Source organism: Urocampus carinirostris, chromosome 1, assembly GCF_059441175.1.
Source record: "Urocampus carinirostris isolate Australia breed hairy pipefish chromosome 1, RoL_Ucar_1.0, whole genome shotgun sequence".
Lineage (NCBI taxonomy): Eukaryota > Metazoa > Chordata > Actinopteri > Syngnathiformes > Syngnathidae > Urocampus > Urocampus carinirostris.
The window spans coordinates 39,874,667-39,892,961 of NC_142349.1; the positions used below are offsets into that span (position 1 = coordinate 39,874,667).

The 18,295-nt window shown below is 38.9% G+C and overlaps 1 protein-coding gene and 1 long non-coding RNA gene across 4 annotated transcripts in view; one reads left to right on the forward strand and one right to left on the reverse strand.

The window, feature by feature from the left end:
- The window catches only part of prkcab (protein kinase C, alpha, b), a 150,893-nt gene that overhangs the window by 10,606 nt on the left and 121,992 nt on the right, over window positions 1-18,295 (reverse strand). For all 3 annotated transcript variants that reach the window (XM_088338837.1, XM_088338828.1, XM_088338845.1), the window contains 5 exons: window positions 12,045-12,359; window positions 8,088-8,179; window positions 7,948-8,010; window positions 3,713-3,851; window positions 947-1,027 (listed from right to left, as the gene is read on the reverse strand). In XM_088338837.1, the coding sequence (XP_088194963.1) occupies window positions 947-1,027; window positions 3,713-3,851; window positions 7,948-8,010; window positions 8,088-8,179; window positions 12,045-12,359 (690 nt within the window). The remainder of the gene's footprint in view (window positions 1-946; window positions 1,028-3,712; window positions 3,852-7,947; window positions 8,011-8,087; window positions 8,180-12,044; window positions 12,360-18,295) is intronic.
- LOC148374618 (uncharacterized) lies at window positions 3,557-5,536 on the forward strand. Its single transcript, XR_015850776.1, has 4 exons — window positions 3,557-3,858; window positions 4,308-4,404; window positions 4,519-4,766; window positions 5,511-5,536. It is a non-coding gene; the product is annotated as an uncharacterized LOC148374618 (long non-coding RNA).

Sequence of the window (18,295 nt, forward strand, 5' to 3'; positions counted from 1 at the left end):
TATTTTTGGGGGGTGTGCCTCATAACCCGGTGCGCCTTATAATCGTGAAAATATTGTATATTAGAGTCTCTAGTTTGGAGAAATAAATGCCTTACAGGTCCTCAATTAGCAGCTTAAATAAATAGTTCCAGCAAAATACCATTGTCGAAATCTACAGTGACGAGGCGACTCCGAGATCCTGGGTTTCCAGGCAAGTTGGCAAAGAAAAAGCAATATCTGAGACTCGCCATTTTCGGGAAAAGCTTAATATAGGCAAAAGAACACAGTCATTGAAGAACTCAATTCAAAAGATCATTTCTTCCTCATGCCATGAGGCTCTTTAACCCCACCCCCACATTTGCATATTACCCTATTTTATTACAGTGTGTATTTTCCGTAGCACTATTTAAATACTCTATAGCAACACGTTATATTGGGTATTTTTGTATTCTATATCTTTATTTTATTATTTTATTTTTCAACACAAGGATACGGCTGGAAGTGTGAATTTCTCTACAGGGATGAATATAGTATATCTATCTATCTATCTATCTATCTATCTATTTAAATAATAGTATGTTTTTTTCATGCAAAAAATAAAATTGCCTAGATGACTCCAAATCTTTGAACGGAATGCTTTTGTTCTCAAGACAGGTGTCCTACCAGGAGGGGCAAAGGGTTTTAACTGTTAAGATAAACGCAGAAGTGAGATTACTGCTGTTGTCTCTTTGGCTCATGCGTATCTATTGTACTGGGCGTAATTAAAATGGATTGTCTTTCTTCAACTTGAAGACTTTTTTTTTTGCTTTAGATGACAGTTAAGTCATCAGAGGCTTAAGTGACTTCAGGTAACACCTAGCGTGCCTTCCTAGCTCCACCCGAATAAGGACACTTCAGTAGTTATAACGTATTGTACAGAACTCCATTAACACCTTCTGTTGTTTCAATATTGACAACATGTGTTTACCTGCCCTGCCAGCATCTCATACAGCAGAACTCCATATGCCCACCAGTCCACTGATTTTCCATATGGCTGGTATGCTATAATCTGACAGAGATATTAGGAGTGGTGGTTAAAAACACAACAGACTTGAGCTAAATCATCCAATATATTTTTAAATAAAAAAAAAAACAATCATGTCATCCCAAACTACTAAATCAGCACCCCCTTTAACAACTGCCAGCTATTCACAGAGGCAACAATAAAAAACTCTTTGTCCGACCCTCCGTTTGGCGGTCATGCATATCACTTATACACAGACACAAGCATACACGCATATACGCGCTTCTGTATCAAAGAGGAACGCTGCAAATGAAACAAAATTACAGCTCCACTTCAAAGAACAAAGAGGAAGCGATCAATTTGTGCTTGTCCCTCAATTCACACGCACAAAGAAAAGTCCAAAAAAAGACGGTTCTTGAAACAGCGTGAACTATTATGTGGCCAACGGCAAACAGAATGTCATTACAGCCAAAGGCAGCTGGAATTTACAGCCCGTCACGGCAGTTATGTGGGCCAAAACATTTATTTCTTCTAATGAGTTACGAAAGTCAATATTTTTTGGTAGTCATTTTCTTTTGCCTTCAAATTCTGAAAAAGTGAACATTAAAGGTTGGTTGTGTCATTTGAGATGTCTTTAAAAACTGAAAAGTAGATTATTGTCTCTAATAGGTATGTGTTATCAATGACCAACTGATTTCAAAAAGCCCTTAATTTATTTCCACTGCGCCTATCTGCTTTTTGGTTACTTTTAGCAAAGCCTTTCGGGGCGGAAGCACTAGGTAGGAGGAATGGGGGCGAGAGACGGGAGTGGGGTGGAAGGTAACTTGCCAGTCCTGATTCTGGTTTCTATATCTTAGTGTAACATAACAATGGTGGAACTAAGAAAAAGCCTGTTTCAACTGCAGTCCAAATGTCAACCCAAACACATGAAAAGATTTTTAAAAAAAATCGTAATCCCTGATTGAAAGGGACAGTGTATTATTTGGCCACTAGATGTCGCTGTATGATGAAGTGCAACGCAAAAAAAATGCTTACGGAATATCACAAACTACGGAGACTTTTTTTACCCCTAGCCCATTTTAGTTTTTTGGGCACCTGCAGCAACAAGATGGCAGACAATTATGTCAGTTCCCTATTGGTGAAGGTCATGTTGTTTAAGATAACTGCTAATTTCTTGACCTACAAGCAATATTCCCTCTAATTTTCCACGGGTCTGAGCGTTCACACAAAGTCGGTGAGCAACGCTTGAAACAACAGTGAGCCACCATAATCCCAAGTGTGGCAAGATAATTAATTATCAAACATGTCCAAAACTTGACATCAAGTTACATTTTGCTGAGTTTCCGGCAATGCAAAATAATTTTTCTCTTTTGAATGAATTGACTCATGTACTATTGCAAAGGTTGTACGGCCTGCAAACGTTGTTTGTTCTTACAATTCTTTCACAAGATATCCATTTCTTTTTATTTCCCAATATATTTTGTCGCATAATATTAACATTTTGGGGGGCTTATTTAGTCTGTTGTAAGATACAGAACTGTACTTAATCACATTTTTTAGTGGAAGTACAATGTTGGCAACAAGATTCACTTGATATAATTGGAAATTATTTGAATGCAACACAAACTTTTTATTATTTTTTCCGTGTTTTTTTTTTCTACTTCTTTTTTTAAAATTCTTTTAAAAAAATCTCGTTGTGTTTATTTTTTCCGAGCTGTTACTTTTTTCTTTTTGTTTTCTATTTACTTTTTTCCTACATTTCTTTCTTTTCTTTTTTTCTGGCTTTTTTCTAAGTTTTTCCTTTTTTTTTCTCTTCCTTTTGTTTCTTTTTTTCCTCAGCTTTTCACTACTTTTTCATTTTGGTATTTTTTTCTTTTTTGTTCTATTCCCCCCTTCCTTTAAGTCATTTTGTGCATAATTTTACTTAATATTTGGTCATGTTGGGATTATAGAAGCAAAAACAACCCGAAGAGCCGTTTAGGAGCCGAAAGAGCCGGTTCCTTTTTAGTGAGCCGAGCCGAAGAAGCCGGTTCTCGACATACTCTACTAACTGTACTCAACTTTGTTCGACTTCAAAATACCGCATTTAGGACACAACGTCAGGGGAACCCGTGTATTTTTACCTTCATGCACTGTAACTTTGACTTAAGTCGCTTCTTAATAAGTAATTTTGAGCCCTCATTTTTGTGCGCTAGATTTTCTTGTGCGCTGAGAATGTACAAAAGTTTATGTAATTTTGCTTATTTTCTTTTAAATTATATTTTTGTTAGTTTTTTGTTTCACATATTCTTATTATTTTTTAAATCAGTATTGTATTTTTTTAAAGAACAAAGTTGTTTCACAACTAGGAAGCCCTGCATAATATACACTGTCCCTTTAAGTAAATTGGTCATGACCCATGTAACAAGATATGTAGGGAAAATATATCAATACTCACAATATTTATTCTTGATCTGCGAAGAGCAAGTACAATTCCTATGTGTTATTGAGCAATCCTGATTCATCACGAACATCTAATATATTGATCTACGTATTCATTCTTTCCATATGTATTATACTGCCCCCGGTGGCCACGACAACCAGGAAGAACAGGACGATGTATTTTAAATGTGAGCGAAACAGAAACAAACCCTTAGTTTGTTGTTCTTAAAAACACACCAACCTTTAAATAGTTTCAAGGAGGAAAGATGACAGTTGCGGGTGAGCGTTCTCTCACCGTGGGCTCCTCACCTCTGGTGCGATGTAGTCGGGCGTGCCGCAGAAGGTGCGCGTGGACATGCCTTCGTACATGTTCTCCTTGCACATGCCAAAGTCGGCGATCTTTATGTGTCCCTCCGAGTCCAGCATCACGTTGTCCAGTTTCAGATCCCTGCAAGGTAGGCGCAAGGCTTCCTTGAGTTCTACTTTCAACTTTGGGATATTTCATTGAAATCAATTGTCTTGATTGTCATTGACATGAACATTGTAAAACATTGTATGCAACAAGATTAGTCATGGCTATCCAGGGTCAAACATGTAATACAGATTTTTCAGAAAAAATGATAAAGGTCTATATGGATAAATAGGCAAAAAAAAAAAAACAACAGAGTGAAAACCGGCCCAAGTTATAATAATAATGCAATGAAAAACAATGTAGCATCGTAACAAGAAAGCAATGAATAAAAGTACAATTACATTGAGCAGCATTTTAAAAATCCAAAATAAGTCAAGAGATAATTATTTTTACAGTTTTGTGCAGTAGTATAGATTTTCTCAGTTTTCATTTGAAAAAAAAAACAAAAACAAAAAACAAGATATATTTTTATATTTTTGTGTGTTCATTTAGGGTGGTGATAGCCCTGTGGAATGAGCTATCTCTGAGCTGAGTTTGTCCTAGTTTTGGGGGACCTGTAGAGCCTGCCAGAGAGCAACAGGTCAAAGAGGTAGTAATGGCATTACTACAGTAGCGCAAGCCGGCTATGTTCTCTAGAGCAGAGGGCAGCTGCTGATCTTTTGGGCAGTGTAAATTACTCTCTGTATGTATTTTCTGTCCGCAGCCGTGCTCCCTATTTTCTACACAGTGATGCCGCAATGCTTTCCACTGTGGCTTTGTAGAAAGACACCAGCAGCTTCTGTTCCAGGCTGTCCATTCTGAGAACCCTCGAAGGTGGAGTTGCGGCTGGGCCTTCCCCACCACAGCCCTAGTGTTGGCTGGCCAGGAGAGGTCGTTCGAGATGTGCACGCCAAGGAGTTTGAAGGAGTGGACCCTCTCCTCACAGTCTCCATTTATGACGAGTGTGGCTAGGTTTGTGCTTGCCCTCCCAAAGTCAAGTATGACTTTCTTGGATTTTGTGGTGTCATTAGTTTAGTAATATATATACATCACACGTGCTTGACATTTTGTAACTTTCTCTCCAGATGAATACATATCACTGCATGTCTATTCCTCTACATAATCTATGAACCATATTTTCCGGACTATATGGCGCACACAAATACTCCTATTTGGGTAGATATTTGAGCGTGCATTTTATAATCCGGTGCACCTTATATGCAAACAAAATTGGAAATGTGTTCAAGCCTCGGCCGAGTCGATGCACCTGACCCGTACAGTTAAACTGTAGCGAGCCGATGCAGCCGCAGCAAAACAGGGCGCCGCCATTTTAGACCCAATTGACCCGTACAGTTTAACTGTACGGGTCAGGTGCATCGACATTTCGTTCTGTGTGCATGGTTACAAAGAATGACAATAAAAGTAAATCCGAATCCGAATCTGAATCTATCAGTATCACTGACCACAATTGTGAACAACAGATAGTAAGGCAAGAGCACCAAGTCTTTATGGACATGGATACTGGTTCGCAATCACATATCATAGAATGCAACAAGAATCAAACAGGATTGTAGGGGGAGAGCGGATCTTATCCACTACACAAATACGGGTACAGACAACACATGAAATTGTTTCACTTTCTCCAGCACAAACTAAGCATTGTAAGTAACAAACATTTTAAATTTCTAAGGCCATGCATTTATTTATATATTTCAGAACGACCGAATTACTTCCAACTGTTTTTATCAGAGATTTTTTTTTAAGGTAAGGTTCTTTATTTTTTTATTTGTATCACTTTCTTTTCTTTTCTTTTGTGAAAGAGGGTCTGGTCAGGGCATGCAGTCTGAGTAATATGTTTACATCTGTGTGCTGCTGCAGAAAAGTACATCTCCTGTATGATGTAGGAGTCGTTTAAAAGCTGCAGAGCAAGGGCACTAGGAATTCCCTCCTCTGTATCAATCTCTTAGAAGCAGTCAAGATCGCACAGATGGTGGAAGAGGGGTGCCCTCAACCACCCTAAGACTTGGTGTGCTGAATGTGCTTGGTTCTAGTACGATTGAGAGTAAGAGAGGTGAGATTGGAAATTTGTTTCTGAGAAAAATTGTTGGATATCTTTGCATTGAATGAAACTAAGTTGAAAGGAAGTGGTGAGGTGTGTTTTGGCGATGAGGTTAGGCAGAGTGTCAGGTGTGAGTACAGGGAAAGCTAGGAAAGGTGTGGCTTTCTTGGTGAGAGAGAGTAATAGAGAGAGTGCTGAATGGAAGGTGGTATTCTCGAGATTGATGTTGGTTAAGGTAAAGTAGGGAAGCAAGATGTGGGTTAGGGTCTGGAGTCTAGGGTTTGGAGTGAGTTGACATGTGGTTGTGTTGGGAGATTTGAATGCCATAGTTGGTGATGTTATAGTGGAAGGGGTGATTGACAGATTTGGTGTCCCAGGAGTGAATGAGAGTCGTGAGTGACTGATTGAATTGTGTCTGGAGCGGGAGTTAATGGTTGGAATTAGCGTGTTTAGAAGAATGTCAATAAGTACACCTGGATTAGAGTAGCAGATGGACGAACGGTTAAGAGAGCATTTATGGATTACGCGTTGATCAGTACGAATATGTGTGGAGATTGTTGGATGTGAATATACAGAGAGGCGAAGCTGGGGGAATGTCTAACAATTATCTAGTGCAGGTTAAATTGAGTGTGTGGTCAGTGGCAGGGTTATGAAAAATAGTGCATGCTAAAGAAGAAGTGAAGATCAGACAGTTGAAAAGGTGAGAGAAGCAGGATGAGTATGAGGGAATAGTGAGAGAGTGTTTTGAGATGGTGAAGGAGACGAGTGCAGTAGAGGTATGTGGAATGTGTAAGGTTGTCGAGGTGTAAGAAAGGGTACTAAATGATGGAATGAGATTGTGAGAGCAGCAGTTGTGGAAAAGAGAAAGGCATTTGAGGAATGGTTGCAGAGTGATGATCAGGAAATATAGGATGTATCAAACATAATGAAAGGGTGTAAAGCCAGTGGTAAGGGGTGCCAAAAAGACAGACAATGATAGATGGGGGAGGAAGTTAACAGAGTTTTGAGGTGACAATACAAAGGAAATTATTATTATTATTAATAAAAGGATGTTTTGGAAGTGAAGAGGGAATGGGGAAGTAAGGTGAAAAACAGGTGTGGTGATGAGAAAAATGCTCTGAGAGTTTGGAAATATGTAAAGAACGAGGAAGCCTGTTTATTTAAGAGAGTATGTTGTGGAGAAATGGTAGGAAATAGGATAAGAAGAAGACTTAAATATGGTTGGATGATGGGGTGAAACCTACTCTGGATGTGAAGTTGGTTAATTAAATGGAAGCAAGAGTATGAGCTACGGATTGATTTAAATGGCGATGGGTAGGTAAGAATAACTGATATCTACGCAGCTCAAACTAAATAACCTGGGCATTGGGGTGGCCTGCTTTGGCCAACAAGGGAAACCGAGGTGGGATTGAACTAAATAATGCAGGGGGGCAAACCAATGTATTCTGTCGGGCCTCTCTGCTGTTGAAGGGTCACATGGCACAGCAACTTAACCCTTGTTGTAATGTGGGCTTGATGTTCGGTGTCAGGTTGGGAAGAGCAATGTGGAATTAATGTTTGGTGAATGTGAGCGTGTTCTTGAATCTAGGCAACTCGCATTAGGGGGATACGGCTTTGGTTGGTAGATAGATAGATGGATGGATAGATAGATAGATAGAGTCCAACCTCCTCCTCTATATACTCTTTCATATATTTCATGCATTTATGATTTCTAATATTTTTACTGAAAGTACGAGACTAAAAGTGTCTGAAAGCTGCTAGTTTGTACTGGATGATTCTAGATCCAAGCAACCACTGAGGGTAAATATTTTGGAAACTCAAAAATCCGTAAATTAATGTCTGAATAAATATATAGCTGGAGGACTTAAAGAGAAGCGAGACATTTTGTATTTCTGATAGGGCAATACTGTCCCGTTGACCTTGTGTAGCACCCTACATAATTACTGGATTGAAACCTAAACGGTTTTACTGCAATATGAGTATCTGAAATGCTTTTGGACTGCATTCAACACAAATCTATAATTTTGCTAATGTCTTCCACACATGCAATTTGATTCCTTGTTTGAGGATGAGAGCGTGTGCAGTGGCTCCTACCTGTAGATAATTCCCTTCCGGTGCAGGAAAAATAGGCCGACAGCGATCTCAGCTGCATAAAACCTGTTGGGGGATTGCAAAAAAAGAATGAACACTTAACAAGTAGCATTTCATCATTTCGCATCATGTGCTAAACATACACGGCCTGTGGCTCCTTGAACTTGCCCATACGCTGAATATGATACATTAGGTCTCCTCCGTTGATGAACTCCATAACAAAGTAGAGGCGGTCCTACAAAAAGCACAAGATTAGAAATGAGGGAGATTTTGAGTGCCTTAGATTCAGAAAAAAATCGAGAAGATTGTGCAGTTATCATTATTATTATTATGATTGCAGATTGAATTGTGTTCGCCGCTTTAACTTCCTAAAAAATGTTAGCAAATTAATTGTGTGGCGGTCTGGTCTTATCTTCTTTTTTAACATAGATCTTATACTCACATATTTCAGTTTAGAAGCATTTATGTCTTAAAATGTATGTATTAGAAGCATGATATTCTTGAAAAATGTAAAAAAAAAGAGCAATAAATAATCATTAAACGTATAGCATCGGTAATACCACTAGATGGAATTTATCATATGATATTTTTGTTTTGCTTTTGATTTGACGTGGTTGAATTTACTCAACCTTACTCAATACACCTTTATCATAGACAAATTCAAGCACTTTTAAAGACTTTAATATCAGAATAATAATTAGAATCCCCTTATTATCATTGTATTGGTACAGCAAAATTACGGTTGCAAACTAGTTGAAAAAGTATTTATCAACAATATAAAGACTAAAAAACAGAAAAATATAAAGTGCTCATCTCTACTATAAAGTATTCACATCTAAAAAAAAGAGAAACTATACCCACACTTATAACCGGTATATTGCACTCATCAAAACTGTAACATGTCCCGGGACAACTAAAATACATTCCATTTGCACAATGTTATGGAAAAAAAGTAAAGTGTTGATAAAGTGAACAGTACAATGTAAGAAGTTTACCAGTAGGGAAATAAAGTAAAAATAATGCTACCGCAATAAAATACTTCTGCACATAAGATACTTTTAATGTGCAACTGTTTTAGAGCCCCCCAAAATAGTCAAGAAATAGTCAAAAACGACACAATATTGCGCTTAAAAACCAGGGAATAGCACTTAAACCCAGGGTATTGCACTTGGAAAATGGGACATTTCACTGTAAAACTGTGTTTCGTGACTGCAGTTTAGTGTGTTGTTAGCTTTGGAAAAGAATATATCCCTATTGCTGTTTGTTGGGGCCTTGTGCTATCTGAACCATCTGCCCAATGATAGCAGTTCGAATAGACATTTGCTAAGGTGTGATGAGTTTTTCATTGTCTGTTTATCTCTGCAGGCTGGGCAGGGGACAGCCGGTGGTCTTTTGGGCCGTGTTTACAATGCTTCGCAGGGCCTTCCTGTCCGCTGCAAAGCATTCTTCGTACCACACCATGATGCAGTATGTTACGATGCTCTCTATGGTGGCTCTTTAGAATTTTATCAGCAGCTCCAAAGCCTATTGTTCAATTTCTCCAGTATTATTATTAGAAGAAATCTGGTGTGAATTATGTATCCTGCAGATCCTAAGGTATATCTGCGATTTACATTTGTAATTTAGACATACAATTTTTAGATCTTGATTCAATTCCAAATATATTTGTATTCTGAACAGTACATGTGTAAATTAATTTTTGAGACAACTTTCTCCTCATAAAGGCGTTAGGTAAAAATGACAGTAAAATGTAACTAACATTTTCAGTTGCAGGAAGTTCCACTATGAAACACTTTCTTATTTTTTTGCTTCCCATAATAGTAAGTTAGATGCACTCACACACAAAAGTAGTTCTATCATTTTTATGTTCTTATGGTGGCATGTATGGGCTAGCATGTGGTATTGCAGCATTCTGAATACAGTTTTACAAAACACGCATGAATAGTTGGCTTTTGCTTCACTAAGGTTCTAAGATTCATCAATTCATCGAAGATGATCCAAACGAGAATTTCTCAACCTTTTTGGAGCCAAGGCACACTAGTTTCATAAAACATCTTTAGGCACAAAATCTGTCCAAAATGTTTAGAAATTAAATCCTGGCACTAGTTTAATAAATGTTTTTAATCTTAAATTATAGTGTTGCCAAAATTGACATGATTATGTTTTTCTTATCAATGATGGTCACATGAGGTAATACAGGTTATTCCTTTAATAAATTCTGCAGTAATTCTGGATTTCAGTATATTTCTATACATTTAAAAAAATATATTTACTACATTTTAATGTTATTTACTAGAAAATAACACAAGTAATTAAAATCAGCAAAAACTTATCAGTAAGTAGAATATTTTTTCCACCACATCTTAACCTTTTAGTTTTTTGGGGTACTTTATTTCCTTAAGAATAGGCACATTTCGACTAATTTGAATATATTATTTTTGGGGAGTCCAGTCTTAAACAGCTTCTTGAAAAATGTTATTAAATACATGACGGATGATTTATAGTTTGCTCAACATTTGCTTTAAACGGTAAGGTATTTTGAAATATTACACACTACAAAAACTACAAAAAGTACAACACCAAGCTGTTAGTTATCAAGTTAACATTGCCATTTATGTACAATTTAGCACAGGGGTTGGGAACCTTTAATCCCTAATGCCCCCTTGCATGGCTAAATTCCTATTGGTGTGTGTGTGAGTGTGTGTGAATGGGTAAGTGTGAAGCACATTGTAAAGCGCTTTGGGAGGTTTCCATTGACTTGAAAAGCGCTATATAAATGCAGATCATTTACATTTACGTAATCCTTGCACTAATACACAGTTCATAGTGCGCTGTTTAGGTAAAGTGACCCATGTGAGGCAATGATCCTTTACAAGACAATGCCATACAAACTAAATCAGCCGCTGTTTATCATGAGTGAAGAAATGCAATGGCAAAGTAAGGCAGCCAGAGAGCAGTGTCAGCATTATTTTCAAGCGGACTTCAAACAAATACAAAGATAAACGCTCCTTCTCTTCCTTCAATTGCTAACGTTTCTACATTTCAAATTTAAGGAGTCAGTCTCAATGGAATTCATAAATTGGGAATTCACAGAATTGATCAAGTTTTGCTACCAGAAGAATAGAAAATAAAGTCTTGTTTCCAAAACCTTTTGCTATTTGGCTTCATGCCGGACCCATAGAACCGACAAAGGGATTGTGTCTAGCACCCTAAAATATTAAAAACATAGAATATTTCTATTTAAGCGTCATTCTCATAGACATTTGTTGGCGTGGGGACATTTAATATGTTGCGACGGCTGAGGAAAATGCGAGACGAGTGGATTGGATTGATGCTGACTGGCACCATTGAAATGTTTCTTAAAGACTGTACCGATTATTTTCAAAAATCCAAAGAGGCTAATCAACCCTTTACAATTCATGAAGTATTTTTATGCAACTGATAATTAATATAGCAGCACGGCGGCGCAGTGGTTAGCGCTTGTGCGGCACAGTTCATGTCATGGGAACCTGTCGTGGGTTCAAATCCAGCTCCAGACTTTCTGTGCGGAGTTTGTATGTTCTCCCCGTGCTTGCGTGGGTTTCCTCCGGGCACTCCGGTTTCCTCCCACATTCCAAAAACATGCATTTCAGGTGGATTGGCCGGTCCAAATTGTCCCTAGGTGTGAATGAGCGAATGAGTTATCTGTCCCCGTGTGCCCTGCGATTGGCTGGCAACCCGTTCAGGGTGTCCCCTGCCCACTGCCCGAAGATGGCTGGGATGGGCTCCAGCCCCCCCGCGACCCTAATGAGGATAAGCGGTACGGCTAATGAGATGAGATGAGATGAGATGAGATAATTAATATAAAATGTTAAATTCTATTGTTTGGATTTCTGTTGAAAAACAAACAAAAAAAAGAACAAAGTAAAAAAAATTGAAAAAAATAAAAAATAAAAAAGTGCAGCTTTCTGTGTGCTTGATTTGTTTACAAGGCCCAAAAGACATAGATGACCTAGTTGCTTTGAATCCACTGTAGCAGAATGAGCCAAAGCGTAATGCAAAAAGACCTTGCTCAGTAAATGAAGTGTTATTATAAACCGAAAATTGTAGTTTTGACCCACCACTGTCTGGAAGCAGGAGTGAAGCTGCGTCAGGAATGGTGGCTTGTCTCTCTGCGCGAGCACTCTTTTCTCCACCATGGTGCATTCAACGTCATCGTCCTGGATGACCACGTCCTTTTTGAGGATCTTGATGGCATACAGCTCCTCAGTGGATTTCATCTCGGCCAGCATCACCTTTCCGAAGCTCCCCTTCCCCAGCAGGGCTAGGAAGTTGAAGTCGCTCAGACGCAGACGCTCGGCGTTGCCCGAAGGAAGGCTGAAACGCCGGTGGTCCGAAGGCGTAATGACTTTCTTCCCGTGGCCCAGCTTGGCTTTCTGTGGAATTAGCAAACACAAACAGGAATCGCCCATTTCTTCAGGAATTGCGAACTGTCACTTTCCATAACAGCCATCAAAGACAAAGTAAGCAAGCTTAAAAATACAATATAAGTCATAATCCTGCACTCAAGTTTAGTTTCCCCCCTTTCTCTTACTCATCCTCTCTCACTTACCCCTCCCTTATTTGGTCACTTACTTCCTGGCTCCCCACACTTGGTTTCACTTGTCCCGATTACCCTTCAATCAAACCTCTCACGCCTCACTTTTTAAACACTTAGTCTTCTTGGCTCAGTGTTACTGTGTTTCTTCATTTGTAGCTTCATTGTCACAGACCTTGCCTATACAGTTTACCGACTCGTCGCCTGGCCTTCTTGATCACAAGTACGACATGCTTAATTCTTGGACCTTTGCTGTCTGCTGGATCATGGACCGCTTGCCTGCTCCTCGGACCACGACTGTTACCTTCATACCCAAATCACTGTTGCCGAAGCCTGCCCGAAATAAGGACAACTCTACTCATCTGTGCTTTTGAATTGTGCTTCTACACCACCTTGAGTAGGGCCTAGACAATGTATTTATATAATTTTGCAACTTAATTTCAGGCTAACAGGTTTAGCAAAGAGGAATTAAGTTTTTATTAGACACGACAGATTTTATTTATTTTTTTTAAAGAAAAAAAAAATCATTAAATCCTACTGGTATAACACTGTATTCCATGATAATCTAGTACTTTAAGATAGGATATTTGAATTTCTGCCATCAACAGCAAGAACAAAAATAAAAAGACTTATTGCAGTTGATTTGGAATAAATCCAGAATGACTTTTTTGTTTTTATTTGCATAGCTGAAAAAATAACTTTATTAAAACTATTCAAAATGTTTAAGGCAGTCCTGTATACTAGACAGAATATGACTTCATTGTCAGGGTAATGTGTTGATTCTCACAACAGTGATGAACCTCACATGCGGCATTATAACGATTTGCCCAAGGGATGGCCTCGAAACAACTTCAACGCTGACAAAACAAGGCCATTAAGACGCATTATGGCCTCACCCACTGTCTTCAAGCATCAAAATAAAACAAATACCGGTAGCTGTTGCCAGGGCAACACTCTTCAATGATTGCAATCAACATCTCACTATAAAAACAAGGTACATTCTAAACAGTGCTCCATGGACAATTAAGGTTTTCTTGAAATTGAAAACGACTTATGGTCAATAACCCAAGTGGTTGTTGGGGGAAATTGGCCTTTTGATGGATCGGACGAGACTTACTTAATGATCTGAAGGCTATAACAGTGTACTTTCCTCTTTATAGTGAATACAAATAATACTAATGGAATGAACAGGACCAAAGCAAATTTGGTAATATTTGGAATTTTTCTAGGTGTTTAATTCTATCCTTGAGCGGCTTGCAAATCAAAGAGACTTCACCAATTAAATTTCCCTAACAAAATTAATACACATTCATTCATTCATTTTCTTAACTGCTTATTTTCACTATGGTCATTTTGGCAAGGAAAATAGCATTCCACATTATACTGTTAGGATTTTAACTAAGACAAGAAAGTTTGATGACATTACCCCGATTTTAGCTAACCTGCATTGGCTCCCTGTTAGCTTAAGATGTGATTTTAAGGTTCTCTTGGTATTATACAAAATCATGCATGGACTTGTTCCCTCATATCTTTCAGATTTAATTTCCTCCTATGTTCCGGCCCGAAGCCTTCGTTCTGAGAGCGCCGGTCTTCTGGTGATCCCAAGAGCCAAGAAGTGTTCCGCTGGTTCGAGAGCATTCTCCATCCGGGCACCGGTGTTGTGGAATGCTCTTCCCCCTGAGATCCGATCTGCAACCTCAGTGGAAATGTTTAAATCTAAGCTTAAAACTCACTTCTACTCTAAAGCATATGAATAACCTAAACTGCTCATGTGTAATAACCTGTGAAGCCCTTTGAGACTCTTTGTGATTAAGGGCTATACAGATAAAAATGACTTGACTTGAGGTTTTTGAGTTTTTCCTTGCCCTCACGTAGGTTTTAGATCAGGGGATGGTGTAATAATAGTCTGTAATAATAGTCTGTGGTTTGCAATAACCTGTGCAGCCCTTTGAGATTCTTTGTGATTAAGGGCTATACAAATAAAAATGACTTGACTTGTTATATTGTACTACTATTGATAATAAATAAACATGTATTGATCAATAATAATAATAAAAATAATCAAATGAAGCAGCACTGCTGCTGGTTGGTTAGCGCACAGCCCCACAGTACAGAGGTTCGAGGGTTCAAGTCCAGCTATCGCAGCCTCCCCGCGTGGAGTTTGCATAATCTTACTGTGTCTGCGTGGATTTCCTCTGTGCACTTGTGTTTCCCCCACATTCCCAAAAAACATGAATGTCAGGTTAATTGGCCAGTTCGAATTGTCCTTAGGTGTGAACCAGCGAGTGAGTTGTCCCTGTGTGCCCTGCAACTGGCTGGCAACCCGTTCAGGGTGTCCCCTGCCCACTGCCCCAAGATGGCTGGGATGGGCTCCAGCACCCCCGCAACCCTACTGAGAATAAGCAGTTTTGGCCCCCAAGGAGAAGTTTAAACGTGTCATTAAAAGTCTACAATGTTTGAAATGTTGAATATTGTCTGTTTACATGTGTTGCTGCACAATTTGTTTTAAAAAAGGCAGCCAAAAAGTTTTCGAATACCACAAAATGGATGCACATGCAGTATCTCTATCTACGGCTTTACAAGCTTTGTCTTAGCTTTAAACTAGTTGACCTTTAGACAACTCTAATGTACTAAACCATATATAAAACTGTTTTACACACACAAAGACAAACATCAATTTTACTCAACTGTGCTGTACATACAGTACTAGAGGTAAGATCTTGGGCCCGAGCCCGAACCTTGCCCGGATTTATAATGGCAATTAATAAGTCGGGCTGGGCCGGGTGTTTTTCTCGCGTTTTTTCTTTCTTTTCCTGGAGGATCTGCACAGCATGCACTTACTTTTACTCATGTAATTATTACTTCTACTTGAGTAATGTTTTTTGTAGTAACAGTACTTTTACTTGAATAACACACTTCGGCGCCAAAATTATATTATTCAGATACATTTATCATAAAGAACATACTTACCATACCACCAGTTAAACTCAAAATCACGAAATAACTTTGTTGAAATGCACACTCCGGCACCGAGGTTTGTATTTCGGCGCAGCACTTTGAAGTGAACACTTTGTTTGAGGGATTTGGCCCAAAATAAATCCAAAGCAGACGAAACACACACTTCGGCACCAAAATAAAGCTTCAGGTTATTTAGGTTGGTTGTAAGGTTTAAGTGAATTGTTTACGCAACTTTGTATTTTTTGTATGGTACTGGGGGGGCGGCAGTGGCTCAGGAGGTAGAGCGCTCGTCTTGGGATCTAGAGATCGCAGTTCGAATCCCGGCTTCTCCGTGTTACATGTCGCAGTGTCCTTGGGTAAGACACTGAAACCCTAATACCCCCAATAAGCAGGTTAGCTCCTTACATGGCTGCACGGCCACTATTGGGAAATGTGAAGCACAATGTAAAGCGCTTTGGGAAGTCTTGACTTGAAATGCACTATAGAAATGCAGATCATTTCATATGTGTTTGTTAAATAAAGCATTAAAAAAATCTCCCCAAAAAACAAACAAAAAAAACCTTTGGGTTTACGTCGGGCTTGTTCTCTCGAATCAAGTTAATCAGGCTGTTTCGGGTCTGTTTGTATACTCAAAGGTTGCTTGGGTTGGGCTGGATTTTTTTTTAGGCCGGATCTTGCCTCTATACAATCCGTACACAATGTATATGCCATCGTGTGGAGAGATTGTGCACACGCCAGGATATGTCAATTCAAGTAAGAGCAAAGACAGATGACATTCGTTTGAACTTTTTACAAAGCGAAAAAACAAAACAAAACTTAAAAATAATTCTTTAACAAATGTTTTTAAAAGAAGATCTACATCTCTCATGTGAAATACTTACTATGTTATTAAAGGAGGGACACATCATTATTATGTATTTTCTTTTGACATACAGATAGATATAAATGAACATATTATACCAACTGGAAAGACTCATCTTTAAATTTCAGGTGTGTGACCTTTAAGGATGCACATGGCTGTGCTTCTGTGAGCGCAAATGGATTGCTTGGCCCTTTGCGGTGTGTCCACTGGCACGGTGTGTCACTTCTCTTCACAGAGACCAGAGAGCTGCCGAAAAAAGTCCAGCAACACCCGCCTGCAACTAAACCCTACGCACGAGGGTCTCCTATGTCAATCAGCATTTGGCTTTAAACTAGGAAAAATCAGGGTAATGCCAAATGCATCAAGTATCAAACATGTGTGATAATTATGGTGCTCTGCCGTTAAATTCACCGTGTCTGGGGGCAAAAGGGAGGACGGCGGGATGCTTTTTTTCCACAATGCAAGCGCTCTAAATACAAAACAAAACTGTGACGTCTGAAAACATTTTAAAAGTCTTTCTAAGTTAGTTGATAAGTAGCCAACATTACATCTGCCTTTGGATGTCAGTCCTTTCTTATAATATGAGGACAAGCATAAAAGAAACAAAAAGACGAGTAAATTTTGTTATATAAAGACATATTCCAGCCTTTTTATTTAGTCGTACTCATTCAACTTTAGTTGTATTTTATTTTGTAGCCTGAAGCACCATAGGTCTCTCAGCTTACTATTTTAAAGTGGAATACTCAATGAGAGACAGGGAACATCAATTTTCGCCCATGAGGAGATGTGATGAGCTCAAGTTCTGAGAGGGGGTAAAATTCACATCAAGGCAACTCCAACTCATCCCTGTTAAAGAAAATACAATTGGTTTCCTCAGAGAAAGGTTGAGCGGGTTGAGCAAGTTTTCCCCAAGGGTTATAGCTTTATGTCAGTAGGACAAGACTCATTTCAACTTTGGGATCCCTTTAAGGCTACAATCATCTTATGGAGCACCTTTTTTTGTAAAAGATGATGGCAAGCCACTCCAGTGTTTGCATTTTTAAATTGCTAACATCATTGCCTGTAACTTATTAATTCATATACTGTAAATAAAACCTTCGAAGGTACTGTTCATCCATTTTCAGATTTTATTTTGAAAACCTACTTGCTTTCGACTTGGTATCAAATCTATATGCTGATGAAGAAAAAGACGATTTACAACACAAGCCACAAAATATTAGTGATTACAAACAAAAGCAATGGTGTTATTTTTGTGTTTTAAAATTCATCCATCAGTTATCTGCACCGCTTATCCTCAGTAGGGTCGCGGGGGTGCTGGAGCCCATCCCAGCAATCAGTGGGCAGGGGACACCCTGAACTGGTTGCCAGCCAATCGCAGGGCACGCAGAGACAGACAATTCGCTCGCTCATTCACACCTAGGGAAAATTTGGACCGGCCAATTAACCTGACCTCAGAATTGTGCCGCACACGCGCTAACCACTGCGCCGCCGTGTTGCCCTGTTTTAAATTTGTTACTATTATGTGCAACAGGCATGCAGCTTACTATTCATAGGCTATGGCATTCACCACGGTAGCAAAACAGGTAAGTTGATTGAACTGCTTTTGTTCTTTATCAGTCTACTCATGTTTTTTAAACTTTTACATCCCCAGATGTAAAGTTTTTAATTACTATTTTTAAAAATTATTATTTGGAAGAAATTGTCCAAACATGCTACAGTTCTCAGTAATTTCATTGCATCCATCCTGACAGCTTTTGCAAGAGCTCCAATAACAATAGACACGGTTGTGTTTTAAACGTCTCGCTTACGCTAATGTCCTACGGCCTGAGTTCCTTCCTTGATCCTCACCGAATGAACACAAACGTATCGTTATTTAAGTGCACGGTCTGTCTGTTTCCCTGGCAACCATTAATAACAGTGAAACAGAATTATTTAATTATTAATGTGACAGTAAT